A 15,084-nucleotide genomic window follows, 5' to 3' on the forward strand; every position below is an offset into this window, starting at 1 on the left:
ATTGATGTGGTGCCTGTTATAATTTCTCATCGAATCACAACCTACTTCGCCAAACGGGTGATGATTTAACAAACGCATTCGCGAAAAAAGCACTGTCGTTGCACGAATGTACCTAACCATAAACATCAATGCCTTTCTTTAAAATCAATACACAAGTATATATTTTTTAACCTGCATATTTAATTAATACATGAATTTCTTTTAACTAGGGAAATTGTGTCACTTCTCTTGCGTTCCGTGCAAGCAGTCAGGGTATATGCAGCAGTTTTGGCCGCCTGGCTCGTTGTGAACTGTGTGAAGACCATTTATTCCTAACAAAGACCGTAATTAATTTGGCAGAATTATACATAATTATTTACATTTAAGTCATTTAGCAGACGCTCTTATCCAGAGCGACTTACAAATTGGTGCATTCACCTTATGATAATTATGACATAACATTGAAGGTTGTGCAATGTAACAGCAATATGTAGACTTAGGGATGCAACCCGTTAGATAAAATACGGAACAGTTCCGTATTTCACTGAAAGAATAAACGTTTTGTTTTCAAAATGATAGGTCATTAGTATGGTCAAATCCGGAAACTAAGGCTCGTATTTCTGTGTGTTATGTTATAATTAAGTCTATGATTTGATATTTGATAGAGCAGTCTGACTGACTGAGCGGCAGCAGCAGGCTCATACGCATTCATTCAAACAGCACTTTTGTGCGTTTGCCAGCAGCTCTTCGCTGTGCTCAACTCCCGAGATTAGGCTGGTGTAACCGATGTGAAATGGCTAGCTAGTTAGCGGGGTGCGCGCTAATAGCGTTTCAATCGGTGACGTCACTCGCTCTGAGACCTTGAAGTAGCTGTTCCCCTTGCTCTGCAAGGGCCGCGGCTTTTGTGGAGCGATGGATACCGATGCTTCGAGGGTGGCTGTTGTCGATGTGTGCCTTGGGCGAGGAGAGGGACGGAAGCTATACTGTTACACTGGCAATACTAAAGTGCCTATAAGAACATCCAATAGTGAAAGGTATATTAAATACAAATGGTATAGAGAGAGAAATAGTCCTAATAACTACAACCTAAAACTTCTTACCTGGGAATATTGAAGACTCATGTTAAAAGGAACCACCAGCTTTCATATGTTCTCATGTTCTGAGCAAGGAACTTAAACGTTTGCTTTTTTTTTTTTTTACATGTCAGATATTACAGTTTTACTTTCTTCTCCAACACTTTGTTTTTGCATTATTTAAACCAAATTGAACATGTTTCATTATTTGAGGCTAAATAGATTTTATTGATGTATTAAGTTAAAATAAGTGTTCATTCAGTATTGTTGTAATTGTCATTATTACAAATAAATAAAAGCAGCAGATTAATCGGTATCGGCTTTTTTTGGGGTCCTCCAATAAACGGTATAAAAAAAATTAAAATCATAATCGGTCGACCTCTAGTTAAGACAGTACATATTTTCGTAAATTATTTTATTCCAACATATTGACATCCAATTAGGGCACAGGCACAGCAGGGTCTTCATAGAACAGCAGCATAAAACATCAAGTTGGCAGTCTGGTTCACTATTAGGTGACTGAAGGGGCAAAGGACCACTCACCGGGAGATACTGGTGTAATTTCGTGCAAGACAGCTTAAATGGTGCGTTAAAGGGATACTTCAGGATTTTGCCGCAGAAGCCCATTATCTACTTCCAGAGTTCGATGAACTCGTGGATAAAAAATTGTGTCGTCTAGTATGAAGGAAGTTAACATTGGTTTGCAAAACTACCTCTTAACTAGTGTTATCACAAGGGCTGCTAGCAGATGCCCATAGACTTCCTGCCATTGTTCTAATTATCCGAGTAGTAAGTTAAGCATGTGTTTCGTATCCGATTACCACTTTATCTTCATGTTAAGTCAAACATGCTCTACATACAAAGACATACGGCTGAAATGCATTCAAATAAATCCCTCGTCATTGCATTTACCCTCCCCTCCTTTCCCAGTTCACTCCCTTTCTTGACACCATTCTTGACATTGAGCGACTTGACGTGTTGCCATGACCTTATCCCCTGTGGAAACTGTGGCTCCCAGCATGGATGTGTGCAACATCAGCTAATCAGATTCATCTAATATCACCCCTTTTTCCATGAACTTCAGTTAATAGCCAGTCAGAAGAGCAGCTTGATATTGACTAAACCATACTGCCATGCTTGCCAAACTTGGATCCCTTGACTTAAAACGCCCCTGGCCTACCTCTACCCCATCAACCCTCCTATACAGGCTTCTCTCAATGGCCATCATCGGTCAAGTCCTCTGGCCAGTACTGGTCCTGCATGTAGTGGTTTGAGGTAGCGGGGTCTGGGAGAGTGCCTGTGTCTCGGTCCGTCATTCTCTCTCGCATGTCCTGTTCCCACTCCCCCTCCACCAGTTTATACAGGTCCAAGGAAGCCAGAGCATCCTCCACTGAACTGTGGCCCCTCCTTCCAACCTGTCAGGGACAAGACAAAGACCACGTGACATCAGACTCAAAATGACAAACGCTAAACGCCAATGACCAACCCAACACAGTCAAAGACTATTAAGATATCCATCGATCTATTCAGATCCCTAACCTCAGACGCTTTTAAAAACATGGTCACCAAAACGCACCTAGCCATCTCTGGTTCGAGATGGCAGAGAGGAGCGCTCACCTGTATTTTCCTGTTTAGGAGGCTGTTGGCCAGGATCTTGAGTGAGACGCAGCGCTTTGTGGGGAAGCCAGCCAGTCGCCTGAGCAGACGCATACCACTTGTGTCCCTGATCATGTGACCTGGGTGGTTGAAATCCAAGGCCTGGAAGTCATTGTACAGAGCGTGGCCGATCACCACTTTCCCATCCAGTATTCCTAGTATCTGGACCAGGAAAGCAGACATAGTATTGGTGGCCATTATCAACAGGAACACACATACAAGACAAATAGGAATAATCAAAGTATTAAACAAATCATAAACAGCTTCAATTGCACATCTACTTTCCTTTGAGACCCTTGCTAAGTCCAGTTGGGCATTTTAGCATATTTCCAGGCAATATGTGATTCTACCGCTTGAATTGTTTTGTTTATTGGTAACTTTTTAGTGTACATGCAAACACATGTCTACATGTGTTTGTAATCTTTGGTCCAGAAGTCACAAACGAAATAATATTATTAAAAAGGCCAAAGAGTACCAGACAATCCTGTGATGATTAGGAGCTAGTTCTCTTCTTACCTCTGTCCTAGCCTTGGGGAAGGGCAGAGCGTTCTGTAAGTGGTGCCTCTGGATGCCACTCCAACGGGTCCTGTAGTCGGTCACAGCCTGGCACGGACGGATGTACTTGTCGTACAGGACATTGCCATGGTAATCTACCAAGCTGCAGCGTGCCAATTCACTAGTGCGCCCGGCGAGCCCTGTACCAACCATCTCGCAGTCCATTGCCACCACCGTGGTCGGGCACATGGTGAGGCAGGGAGAACTGCGTCCGCTAGCAGGAGGGCTGGCCTCAGACGAGAATCCACTGTCCACCTCCCATAGCTCACTCAGAGCGGCCCCAACCAGCTTTTTGCCTGCTGAAGTCTGCTGGTTGGAGACACGGTTGTCCCCAGAAGCAGCTATCGGTAAACCCTCTACTGTAGGGAGCAATGGCGGTCCAAATTTAGCAACATGAGTCCATGAGTCTGTGGTTTTTAGAGTGCCATCAACTTCTAGACACGTGTGTCTCGCAGGTAATTTGATATGTTTCACTCTTTGGAGAGTGTCCCGCGTTTTATTGTTTTCCTCTATCCTTTTTCTCTTATTGGAGATGTTATTCTTCTTTTGATGCTTCTTCCGTTCTCTGGCGTTCTCCACTGCACTGAGGAACATGGCTTTCCGGGATAAATATCTGTAGTTGTTGATAAGTCCCCAAGAATTGCTTTGGGTTTTGCTTCCAATTGAAGTCCATGCTTCAGACATTGCTCTTTCCATGTAGTATCACATCTGCAACATACCTTTTATTTATTTCATTGGCAAAAACGAACGAAAAGACAAAAGACTATAAGTTTAGTTATGTCACAATGGCTAGAACTAGCTACCTCAATTGAGAAAGCTCAACAAATTCATAACCAAAGAGTAGAAATGATGCCAAAGATAATGTGTCTAAATGTCACATCTGTCCGTGTTCCGGACCGCGTGTCACCAACGTGGCAAAAATCAAATGAACAATCAAAATGTCGAAAAAAATAACATACAGTAATTGCTTAGCTGTATGACATTGAGTAACCAAAACATTATGCTAACGAATTAATACATAAATGACCTAAAACATGCATACAGTACCTCTGCTGACACGTCCACCCATCCCGAACACTCGACTGAACAAGCCCAGGCAAGTTTTACTAACTTGGCACTGATTGGCTGGAACGCAAGTAAGCCCCGCCTTCGGCATTCGTTCTCAACTTTGATTGGACCATATAGTTAAACCAATCAGAGAAAAATATCAACTCGTGGCCTGATGTCATTTCACAGAATAACTTCCAGGTTAACAAAATGTGCTGAAAAAGTCCAAAAGATGTTGCCCTCATCTGGAGAGGAAGATCAGTTAATTCCAGCGTTCAAGTCTGATTCAAACCGATTGGAACACAGAGACATAGCCGCAGGAAGTAGGGGTACTGGGGATGCTGCAGCACCCCCCAAAAAACAAACAAAAAACCCAATATTAATACAAAATATATATTTTAGGGCAAAAATATTGTTTCCCAATAGTAGTGCACTGGGCCTTTACAAGTCCTGTATTTTTATTAACCAGGCAAGTCAGTTATGAACAAATTATTATTTACAATGACGGCCTAGTTTGCGCGAGTGGGTTAACTGCCTTGTTCAGGTACAGAACGACAGATTTTTACCTTGTCACCTCGGGGATTCGATTTAACAACCTTTCGGTTACTGGCCGAACGCTCTACCCACTTGGCTACCTGCCACCCCAAACTGTATTAGCAGTTCGATATAGCTGTCTGTAGAGGTTGAGTAGTACATTATACACACACACACACCATTCCACAAATCTTTAAAACGAATAACCTAATATTGAGATTATTTGTTTTTGCTGTTCTGCAAATAGGCTCCCGAGTGGCAAGTCAGGGTTTGGCTTGGGTAGGCAGTCATTGTAAAAACGAATTTGTTCTTAACTGACTTGTCTAGTTAAATGAAGATAAAATAATAAAAAAAATAGCATTTCAAAGTTTTAAAATGGTATATAAGTACAGTAAATGAGCTTCAACTGGTGGGTGTATTTCACCTTGTACTTTTCCATACCCTAAAACCACAGCCCCCCCCCCCCCCCCCAACTAATTCCTGTGGCTATGCTCAAAGAATATTTCAAAATCTTATTTTTGGGGGTACTTAGTCAGGCCTCAACCCCTGGTACCATATGAACAAGACATGACAAAATGAGTAGAATTACAGGATATGAGCATTAAAACTGCAACATTTTCTCTTTGCTATCAAGAGTAGTGAACAGTCTGAGGTCACGACTTGCGAGATGGGGGTTTGTTACACCAATAAATGACAATATTAATCCAGACCTTTGCCACCTAGGAAATGTGTGACAGGACCTTCTCATATAGTGCTCAAGTACCCCTGCTCTTAACCATTCAGGTGCTCAATTTAGGAATCAGTGGTCACAGCAGAACTTCACACCTCTGCTCGAAAATCAATGACATTGCACTGCAACATCTGCAAAGCACAAACTGTTTTCACAAGAGGAAAATAAACCATTACACTTGACTTTGTTGCAAAAGACTGCACACTGTCATCTCTGGAAATTGCCTCTCACAATCAAGGCCGGTTTCCTGGAAACAGAATAAGCCTATTCCTGGACTAAAACACCCTTTCAATAGAGTATCTCCATGGAGCATGCTTTTAGGTCAAGGAGTAAGCTATAAAAACACTCCCATTAAAAGTGCAACATTTTTCTATAGAATGGTCCCCTGTGGTTTTGAAGAATATGTTTTAGATCCTAATTACCATAAAATTCCTCAAGGAATTATATATTTTTTCTATTCTACTACTAGGGTCATACACAGCTTGATAATGTTCTATACACCCGACTCAAAACATATACATTTCTCCATAAATTCAAATAAAAACATGCATTTTGTTTTTGTGGGCCTTTTATTCCCAATCCTTCCAAAATGTAGTTAAAAAAAAATAAAAAATACCATAACCACCCCGCTTTCAGAAAAAACTAAACAATAGACTGGAAATTGGTCTCAAACCAAAGTGCAGAGGTACAGACCAGGGGAAATAATCTCAATTTCAAAACTGTCCCTCTTTCCACACATTAAAAAAAAAGAAAATCAGGCAGACCCTGGCCACCACCACCTTCCAGTGTTCCCAGAGCAGCAGGACCCAAGGGAGGGTTCAGAGCATTCTGTAGTTCACTAAAGATTGGAATAGAATGTAGTTCTGTCAGTGATTCCCGCCTCGGAATGTTGGCTCCAGTTGAGCTTCTATAGCTCGATCTGAATATTCTTGGACTTCTCTTCTTGAGCCACCAGAGGGTTGGTGGCCTCCCTCTTCAGGTAGGAGATAAAGTCACTGACCTCGCGAGCACCCTGAAAAAAAACCCATCATGCCAGGTAAGCTGCTGCATCAACGTGAGACAATGAGGTTTAAGTGGGAGTACCCTTTGAGTCTTACATGAGCCAGATATTATAACCCAAGCCGTATATGTTATGTATACTCGGGACGAACCTCATATTTCTTTGGGCTCATTTTCTGTCCAGCTGGAGCAAAGAAGATGGTGGGGAATCTGAAACAGTGGGGAGGGAGGGGGGGACATGAAGATCAGGGTGTAACACAGACAGGACTTGTTTGACATGTAGGTCCTGTGTGTGTCAAGCACTTTCCAAATAGTTATGACTTGAAGACTTATCACTCACCCCCTGACTTCGTATTGAGATGGGACATCATTAGCTGTGGCATCCATCTTTGCGATGACAATGTTGGGATCACTGGACAGCTGTGAGGTAGGGGAGGGAAAGGGTTAGTTTCACGTGCCAATGTAGAATGGCCATGACATAGTCAAGAAGATTTAAAAAAAATCAGTAGCCCTTACCTTCTCTCCCAGCTCTTTCCACTTGGGCTCCAGGCTCTTGCAGTGGCCGCACCACGGGGCGTAGAACTCAATCAGCACGTCCTTTTCCTCGTTGTTCACAATGGCGTCAAAGTTCTCAGCCACCACAGTCTGGAGAACAACAGAGGAGGATTTTATATATATATATATATATATATATATATATATATATATATATATATATATATTTTTTTTTTTAAAAGGTTGGCCTTGGTGAGAATGGTTTACACAGACAAACCTTGAGAATACGCCATTTAAAAAAAACCTAGGCCCTCCCCCAACACACTCCTCTCATTGGAAATCATTGAGTTGCTGTGTTTTCCCCCCCGGTTTGGGAGCACCCTTAACCACTTGCAATTTCAGTCTCAAGTGCTGACTCACCTTGACGGGGCCATCGTTGTTCTCAGGGCTGGGCTCAGACTTAAGGTAACGCTTCAGCTTGCCGTCAAAGTAGTCCTGCAGGAAACGCTCCAGGGCCTTGCCGTCACGTCTGTGGAAAACCAAGACAATGGACTGAATCAGTAGGGAATAGCACGTGGGGAAATAAAACCCAGACACAGGACGTTTCTACTTCTACAGAGGTCATCAAGACCCATTAGTGCTTCTATACTGAGTGGAAAGTGTACATGATATCCTTTGCTGCAGAGTTTAAATGTCACAAATTTGGCTCCAAAAGCCCCAAGTGCTTTTTTAACATTCTTCAAGGGACGCTTGAAATGTTAATGAGTTCAATGGCAGGTTGTACCCACTGTTACGTGAAGGTGATGAGTGCATGTAAGTGAATTCCCCAAGTAAATTACAGGTAGCACTTGTATGATCAATAAACTCATAACCACTAAATCATGAACCAGTGTCATTTTAGAACTGGAACGATAAACCGAAAATTACAGACACTCACATTGTTTTCCTCTTATCAAAGCATTTTGGCTTACATTGGTCATTTTGCTACACAACGTTCCTGTAGATTGTTCTAGAACCATTATTTGGTCAACAGTAATAGCCTATGCATTATGTTGCCTGCTATGAAAGTATCTACCCGTCAGCTGCTGACGCTCACTCCCTCTCCTAACTGTGCACAAAGACGAGGGAGCGATGCATTTTGAGAACCACAAGCATACAGTGACTTCAAAAAGGTATTCACACCCCTTGATTTTTTTCCACATTTTGGTGTTACAAAGTGGGATTAAAAATGGATTTAGTCATTTGTCAACGATCAACACAAAATACTCATGTCAAAGTGGAAGAAAATGAAAAGAAAAATACAATTGATTGCATAAATATTCAACCCCTGAATTAATGCATGTTAGAATCATCTTTGACAGTGATTACAGCAGTATGTCTCTAAGAGCTTTCCACACCTGGATTATGCAACATTTGCTCATTATTCTTTTCAAAATTCAATCCCTGTCAAATTGGTTGTTGATCATTGCTAGACAACCATTTCTCAGGTCTTGCCATAGATTGACTTAAATCTGCTTGAAAATCTAACTCAGCCACTCAGGAACATTCATGGTCCTCTTGGTAAGCAACTCCAGTGTAGATTTAGCCTTGTGTTTTAGGTTATTGTCCTGCTGAAAGGTGAATTAATCACCCAGTGTCTGGTGGAAAGCAAACTGAACCAGGTTTTCCTCTAGGATTTTGCCTGTGCTTAGCTCCATTTCATTTGTGTTTTATCCTGAAAAACTCCCCAGTCCTTAATGATTACAGGCACACCAACATGATGCAGCCACCACTATGCTGGGAAATATGGAGGGGTACTCAGTAATGTGCTGTAGCAGATGTTCCCCAAACATAACACTCTGTATTCAGGACAAAAAGTTAATTGTTTGCCACATTTTTTCAGTATTACTTTAGTGCCTTTTTCTGTAAAGGCTTCCTTCTTTTCACTCTGTCATTTAGGTTAGTATTGTGGAGTAACTACAATGTGTATCCATCCTCAGTTTTGTCCCATCACAGCCATTAAACTCTAACGGTTTTAAAGTCACCATTGGCCTCATGGTGAAATCTCTGAGCGGTTTCCTTCCGCGTCGGCAACTTAGGAAGGACGCCTGTATCTTTGTAGTGACTGGGTGGGTGTATTGATGCACCATCCAAAGTGTAATTATCAACTTTACCATGCTCAAAGGGATATTTAATACCTGCTTTTCTTATTTTTACACATCTACCAATAGGTCCATTTCTTTGCGAGGCATTGGAAAGCCTCCCAGGTTTTTGTGGTTGAAATTCACTGCTCAACTGAGGGACCTTACAAATAATTATATGTGTAGGGTACAAAGATGAGGTAGTCATTCAAAAATCATGTTAAACACTATTATTGCACACAGAATGAGTTCATTCAACTTAGGTGACTCAAGGAAATGTATAATTCCACTTCGTGGGGTGTTGTGTGTAGGCAAGTGACAAAACCCCAATTTAATCAACTTAAAAATTCAGGCTGCAACAACAAAACATGGAAAAAGTCAAGGGGGTGTGAATACTTTGAAGGCATTGTATGACCGTTGCTCAAAATGCTATTGCGGGAAAAAGACAGAAAAACTAGTGAGGAGTGTAACAGCTTTCCGAGAGTACATCAGACACGCCTCACCTCATAATACTGATTTCATGGCGCCACTTTACAGCCGGAGTAGGCTGTAGCGTGGTATGGTTTTGATGTGCCGCGGAGCACACCGTTCGCAGTGAATAGCCCTGCATCAAGTAGCCTAGGCCTAGCACTGGACAATTTTTTTGTAAGACATTAGCCAACATTTACTGATAGAGTCATAAATTAAGCAACAATACCATATTTTAGATTTAGCAATCTAGCTAAGTGTTTTGAGTTCCCACTTCCTCAGGTGGTCAATAAAATACAGCCTTTAGGCCAATGTGCACAGAGGTCAGCAAATTCTCTGAGGAGCGAAAAATACATCTGATAATTCTGGATCCTATTTTGACAGGTTGCACATAAAAATAACAATGATGCATTTCCTGATGAAAGAGTTTACTTTTTTCAATCATAGGCTACCATCTCAGTTGTCTTGGCACTGGGAAAAAAATAATTCTAGAGCCCTGCCACTTGTAATGTAAAGCAACTGTCAGTTAAATGTTATTATGGTATTTGTTGTTATCGAGCAAGTTACATTTATCGCGATATAACTTTGTCCATAACACCCAGCTCTAGCACTTCCCCCTCAAAAAATTATCATAATTTATTGCATTTGTGTCTATAACGTCCAGTTCTACGTCACCCTAACTTAAGGGATACCTTGTCCGAAGTGCCATTTTGAGTTGCATGGTGAGTGACACTTACGAGAACTCCTCGGCCATGACGTATTTGTCTCCCTTGGCAGTGCGGATGCCGACCACGGGCAGCTCTCCGGAGCTGGCGTCCAGGCCCATCTCAGAGATGTCGTGGCTGAAGCTGTTCTTGCTGGCCACAGCAAAGTTCAGCGTTTTCCCCTGGTCCAGGAAGCTCTTGGCCACCTTCATTACCCTATAGACAGCGAGAGTTGGGTTCATACAACAATGCTTTGGAACATTTTGTCATGGATCCCAAAGAGTCCACTTGTATGCAAATCTCCACTGAACATGCTTTTCCCCCCATTAGTGTCCAGGAAACCGGCATTCAGAGTACACAAAATGAGGCACAAGTTTAGTCTTGGGGACTGACAGCTAGAGAAAATACACTAAGGCACACAAAGGAGGTTCCCTCCTGGGAATAATGGAATAATAATGGAATAAATAAATAAATAATAATGGAATAAGTGTTATTTATTAGGGACCCTACCGGTTCCTCCAGTAGTTGGAGCCTTTGGGGTTCTTCTCATAGTCCACATCATAGTAGGCCACCAGCAGGTCCTTGTCCTTCATTTGGTCCTTATTGTCATCAGTCATGTGGGGGCACATTCCAAAGCTGATGGAGAAAAAAAGAAAAAAAATAAGAAAACAAATCCGTGTAAGAGGTACAACTCGTTTCATTAATGTCAGCATCCAAAATGCAGTGTAAAAGAGGTACAACTTGTTAAAAATATGTCACCATCTCATCCATCTTGACTGTGGGATTGAGGATTTTTTTTAAATAAAAAGGCTGCTCTTCACAGAGAAATTGGTCTTAGCTGGCCCATGCATCTCCCAAGAATTCATTAAACACACCAACAAATCCATTCAAACTGTCAACGCTTTTTTACTGCTGGCAACATAAACATTTTGAGGTGGTAAAACTCACATGTTGTCCTGGATAAACTTCTTGATCATGGCGTTGGTGAACTTGTCCTCACTGAACTTGATAACGCTCTCTTCAAATTTGTTGCTGAGGCGTGCTGGACGAAACAGAATGATTCCCCTGCAATAAAACAGAACACAAGCAGTCAGATCGGGACAACAAGTAAGGACACTCAAACATGGTTTATGAACTGATACACAAAACGACACCGGATTCAGAACTTTGAGTTTTACCAATATGAATTATACATAATTCTTGCAACAAATGGAGAATGAATATATATATATATATATATATATATATATAACACAAGCATCGCAGCTCTGCAGATTTTGCTGTGAAGAGACAGAATCATTAGATCATTTGTTTCGTCCATATGTAGCTTGTTTTTGGTCACAGGTTCAGGAATGGCTGAACAATTACAACAATTACCTGGAGCAAACTCTACAAATAGCACTGCTGGATGATTTGGAAAGTCATAGTCAATCGATCAATTATACTCATAGCAAAAATTGTTCCATTTAATTTACAATCTGTAGAAACTATGCGACTAGAAAGGTTCAGAACTTTAGTGAAACATCACAGCTGATTAATATATAGCAAATAATCTGGATGGTATTCAGAGATAGGAGGGGTTGAGGGTAGCTGAAGGATGAGACTAAAAACAAACAAAATAACTAATGTTGGATTCTGAGAATATGATATATACTTATTCATGTCACTGAGGGAGAGAGGGTAATGTATAACGTTTACATGATATCAGGTATCCTATTGAAATATTGAGTGCAGGGAAGCGATCACGTGGCAGGCATTGATAAGGGGAGAGAGCCATGGATTAGTGATGGGGGGGTGGGGGGTGAGGGGGGGGGTTTGAGATCAGGTCAGGTCACGTTAAGGGAGAAATAAAAGTTAATGGCCCATACCACTTAGTGTCCTGCCTAGCAGTAAAGACAATGTTTGTACAGATGTGTAAGTGGACACTCAGCCTAGGAGGAAGGGTTAAATATCAGTGCTTGTGTGAAAAGGTTTTTGTCTAATACAGCTGTATTGATCCTCTGGGAAGAATAAACTTGGTTGAGCTTTCAAAGTGTCCGTTGAGTTTTTACTCTGGAAATTAGAACCTAACACTGTAAAATATAGTGTTTGTAAAATGAATATAGTATGTATGAGCTGGAAGTAGAAGCCTAAGTGTTGTTGTTCATTAGTTTACTCCAACTAGGGGAGGGGTGGTAGGGTTAGGGAAATATAATAAACACAAATATGGGGAATTGGAAATTATACAGACAATTACATTGATAGAAGCCACAATCTATCTGCAATATTAAAGCTGGTCTACCCTTGAGGCAAGTGGAGAAAACGCAATGTTAAGAGGAGCACTCACTCTCCCTCCACACCATTTTTCTGGAGAAGCTCCCCAGAGTTGGTGTGTGCAAAGCGGAAGGACTCTCGGAGGGCACTGGCCGACTTAAGGAACTCTGCTTGGGCTGGGCTTCCACCGTCAGCAAAGAAACCTGGACAGGACAGACAGGAAATAAGCCATACAGTCAAATATGATTGACAACAAAGGTAAAAGTAGAAAAACTTAACTCTGTCATTTAGTTTTGTTTATTTATGCAGAGGTCAACTTCCAAAGGCCATACCTACCCACAACACTTGCGTCACGGTCTCCGACATACTTCGTAAAATCTGCCTCAGTCTTGAGCTCTATGGAAGATGGGCCAGCCTGCTTCTTTAGATGGCTCACAATCCCATCTGACAGAGAGAGAGACCATTGAAATACCTGGTCAAAACATGCAATAGGTGGATGACAGGCAGTTATTATGCTTTTGTATCTAAGCGCATCAGGTCAAGACACGGCATGTTCAGTCCAAATACCTGCAGTTCTGGGCCCATCGTAGGCACCGGCATCCTCTCCATCTTTGAAGATCTTCAGTGTTGGGTAACCGCTAACTCCGTACTTCTGGCACACATTGTTTTGGACCGTGCAGTCGACCTAAAGCACAATGACAGGTGGCCATTACTTTGTGAACGTGACAAAGAGCACAAACTAGGTGACTAACTCAGTTTATAAACCTTGTAGACATGGCTGCCTTTACAGGAGTATGGGGATTTCACACAACCGGTTGTAATCCAAAGGTAACATTTTAATGTACAAACGGTAGGTGCATTAAGTGACTAAAGTACCTTGGCCAATGCGACAATGCCTTTCAGACGTGTTGCTGCCACCTCAAACTCCGGAGCTAGTCGTTTACAATGGCCACACCTAAGGGACACACAAGTGAGGTAAACTGAGATCAGTAAAACAATAAAAGCTTGACCCTTATGTTGCCGTTAATAATCCATTCAGACCTTAGTTTGAAATCTAGAGAGGTGGGCTTTAAATGCAGGTGGAATTTGATACCACCGTGATGGATGGGTGTAAATTGAAGTTTAAATAAATGGAGCCGCAATGTTGAGGAAAAAGGAAAACCACTATTGCTGGAAAATACAAATCTGTGAATTACGTTATCAAAATCTTAACTATGGTTCTGATCATCCGAGGAAGTCTTGCTCAAGTTTGACAGCATTGAACTACCTGCTAACTGTTCTGGGGACCAATCAGGAGTAGCCACCAAAACTTCACTGGCCAATCATAAGGTTACAAAAGTGGTATCCCAAGCCTGCAGTTAGGTGATTTTAAACCCATTTTAGCTCGCTTATAGCCTCCAAGTTAAGTTTGAGAGGTAAACAAGTTAAATTTGAGGAAACTCATGATCAACCTGAAACTCGACGAAATAAAATTCAATTTTCTATTATATGAAACATTGTGGCTTGCCAGGCCAAATCCAAAGTAGCCAACTTAGTTACATACTAGCCATGTCCATTCTGAGACACCCAGCTAGCTAGTATAACGTGATATTTGATAACGAGCAACGCTATGTAGCTAGCAAAGTGTATGTAAGAAATAAGCAGAAATGGGTCACTATGGCTAGGCTGTGGCCAATTTGACATTCACTTCTTAACTTGCTAACAAATGTTGTGAGCTAACAATTAAGTAGGTAACGTTAGAAAAGTGTTTGTTTCCTCAACTAGCTAACGTTAATACATATAGTTAGCTAGTAGCTAGTTAACAGTTAGTTGACAGACAGAAAGTCAACTATTCAATTCTATAGAGTATTAACTTTTTTTTAACGTATTGCTCTTGCGCGAGTTACTGGACAGTAGAGCTAGCTAGCTAACAGTGTCTGTTCACTGGAGACAAACTTGTAACAATTTAGCCTCAGAATGTAGTTAGCTATGCGTTTCTGTAGACCTTACCACGGCGCAAAGAATTCCACTAGAATCATCCCGTGATCTCCAATTTTACTGTCGAAATCATCATCAGAGAACTCTATCACATCACTCGCCCGGGCAGCCCCGGCGAGAACAATGAAGAAAAACAACTTCAACATTGCAAAACGTGCCGAAAGAGGAGCAAATTAAAAAAAGTCAAGCCGGTTTTTCCGAAACCCTCCTAATGTGATAATGTGCTAGGTCCAATGTTGGAGGCACTGTTCGGAAAAAGAAAGAGAAAGGGAAAGGGCTATTAGTGGAGACGGTAAGGATGTGAGTTACTGGGCTTCTGAACAAAGTGTGGCGTCTCACCATTGGATTTTGAACAGCGTCATACTGTCTGAATCAGCCAATAAGAGCCAGGCACACATGATTTCCTTGTTCACTACCAATCCCCATTCATTTCTTTATCATACTTAAATCGCAAAAAAATGATACTGATGATATTGATCACAAGAGTTCAATTC

At 41.5% G+C, this 15,084-nt stretch overlaps 2 protein-coding genes across 3 annotated transcripts; both read right to left on the minus strand.

Annotated features, from left to right (window-relative positions):
- Positions 1-1,452: 1,452 nt before the first annotated feature.
- On the minus strand, positions 1,453-4,358 carry isg20 (interferon stimulated exonuclease gene). 2 transcript variants are annotated; one of them, NM_001140167.1, is given in 4 exon segments: positions 1,453-2,467; positions 2,670-2,870; positions 3,225-3,971; positions 4,311-4,337. In NM_001140167.1, coding segments are annotated over 3 exon segments (1,137 nt in total). In that variant the 5' UTR covers positions 3,960-3,971; positions 4,311-4,337; the 3' UTR covers positions 1,453-2,266.
- A 2,123-nt stretch (positions 4,359-6,481) lies between these two features.
- pdia3 (protein disulfide isomerase family A, member 3) lies at positions 6,482-14,757 on the minus strand. Its single transcript, NM_001168519.1, is given in 13 exon segments — positions 6,482-6,586; positions 6,726-6,783; positions 6,914-6,993; positions 7,090-7,218; positions 7,489-7,597; positions 10,394-10,576; positions 10,871-10,996; positions 11,309-11,425; positions 12,687-12,816; positions 12,950-13,057; positions 13,181-13,298; positions 13,490-13,568; positions 14,603-14,757. Coding segments are annotated over 13 exon segments (1,476 nt in total). The 5' UTR covers positions 14,737-14,757.
- Between the last annotated feature and the right edge of the window lie 327 nt (positions 14,758-15,084).

Source organism: Salmo salar, chromosome 10 (assembly GCF_965601325.2).
Source record: "Salmo salar chromosome 10, fSalSal1, whole genome shotgun sequence".
Classification (NCBI taxonomy): Eukaryota; Metazoa; Chordata; class Actinopteri; order Salmoniformes; family Salmonidae; genus Salmo; species Salmo salar.

Bases quoted from the DNA above. Each gene is read 5' to 3' on its own strand.
- isg20 (XM_014124075.3), bottom strand. From the start codon at position 3,959: ATGGAAAGAGCAATGTCTGAAGCATGGACTTCAATTGGAAGCAAAACC. The intron at 2,871-3,224 runs GTAAGAAGAGAA...TTCCTGGTCCAG, and splicing joins TCCCCAAGGCTAGGACAGAG to ATACTAGGAATACTGGATGG. The intron at 2,468-2,669 runs GTGAGCGCTCCT...TGTCCCTGACAG, and splicing joins TCCTAAACAGGAAAATACAG to GTTGGAAGGAGGGGCCACAG.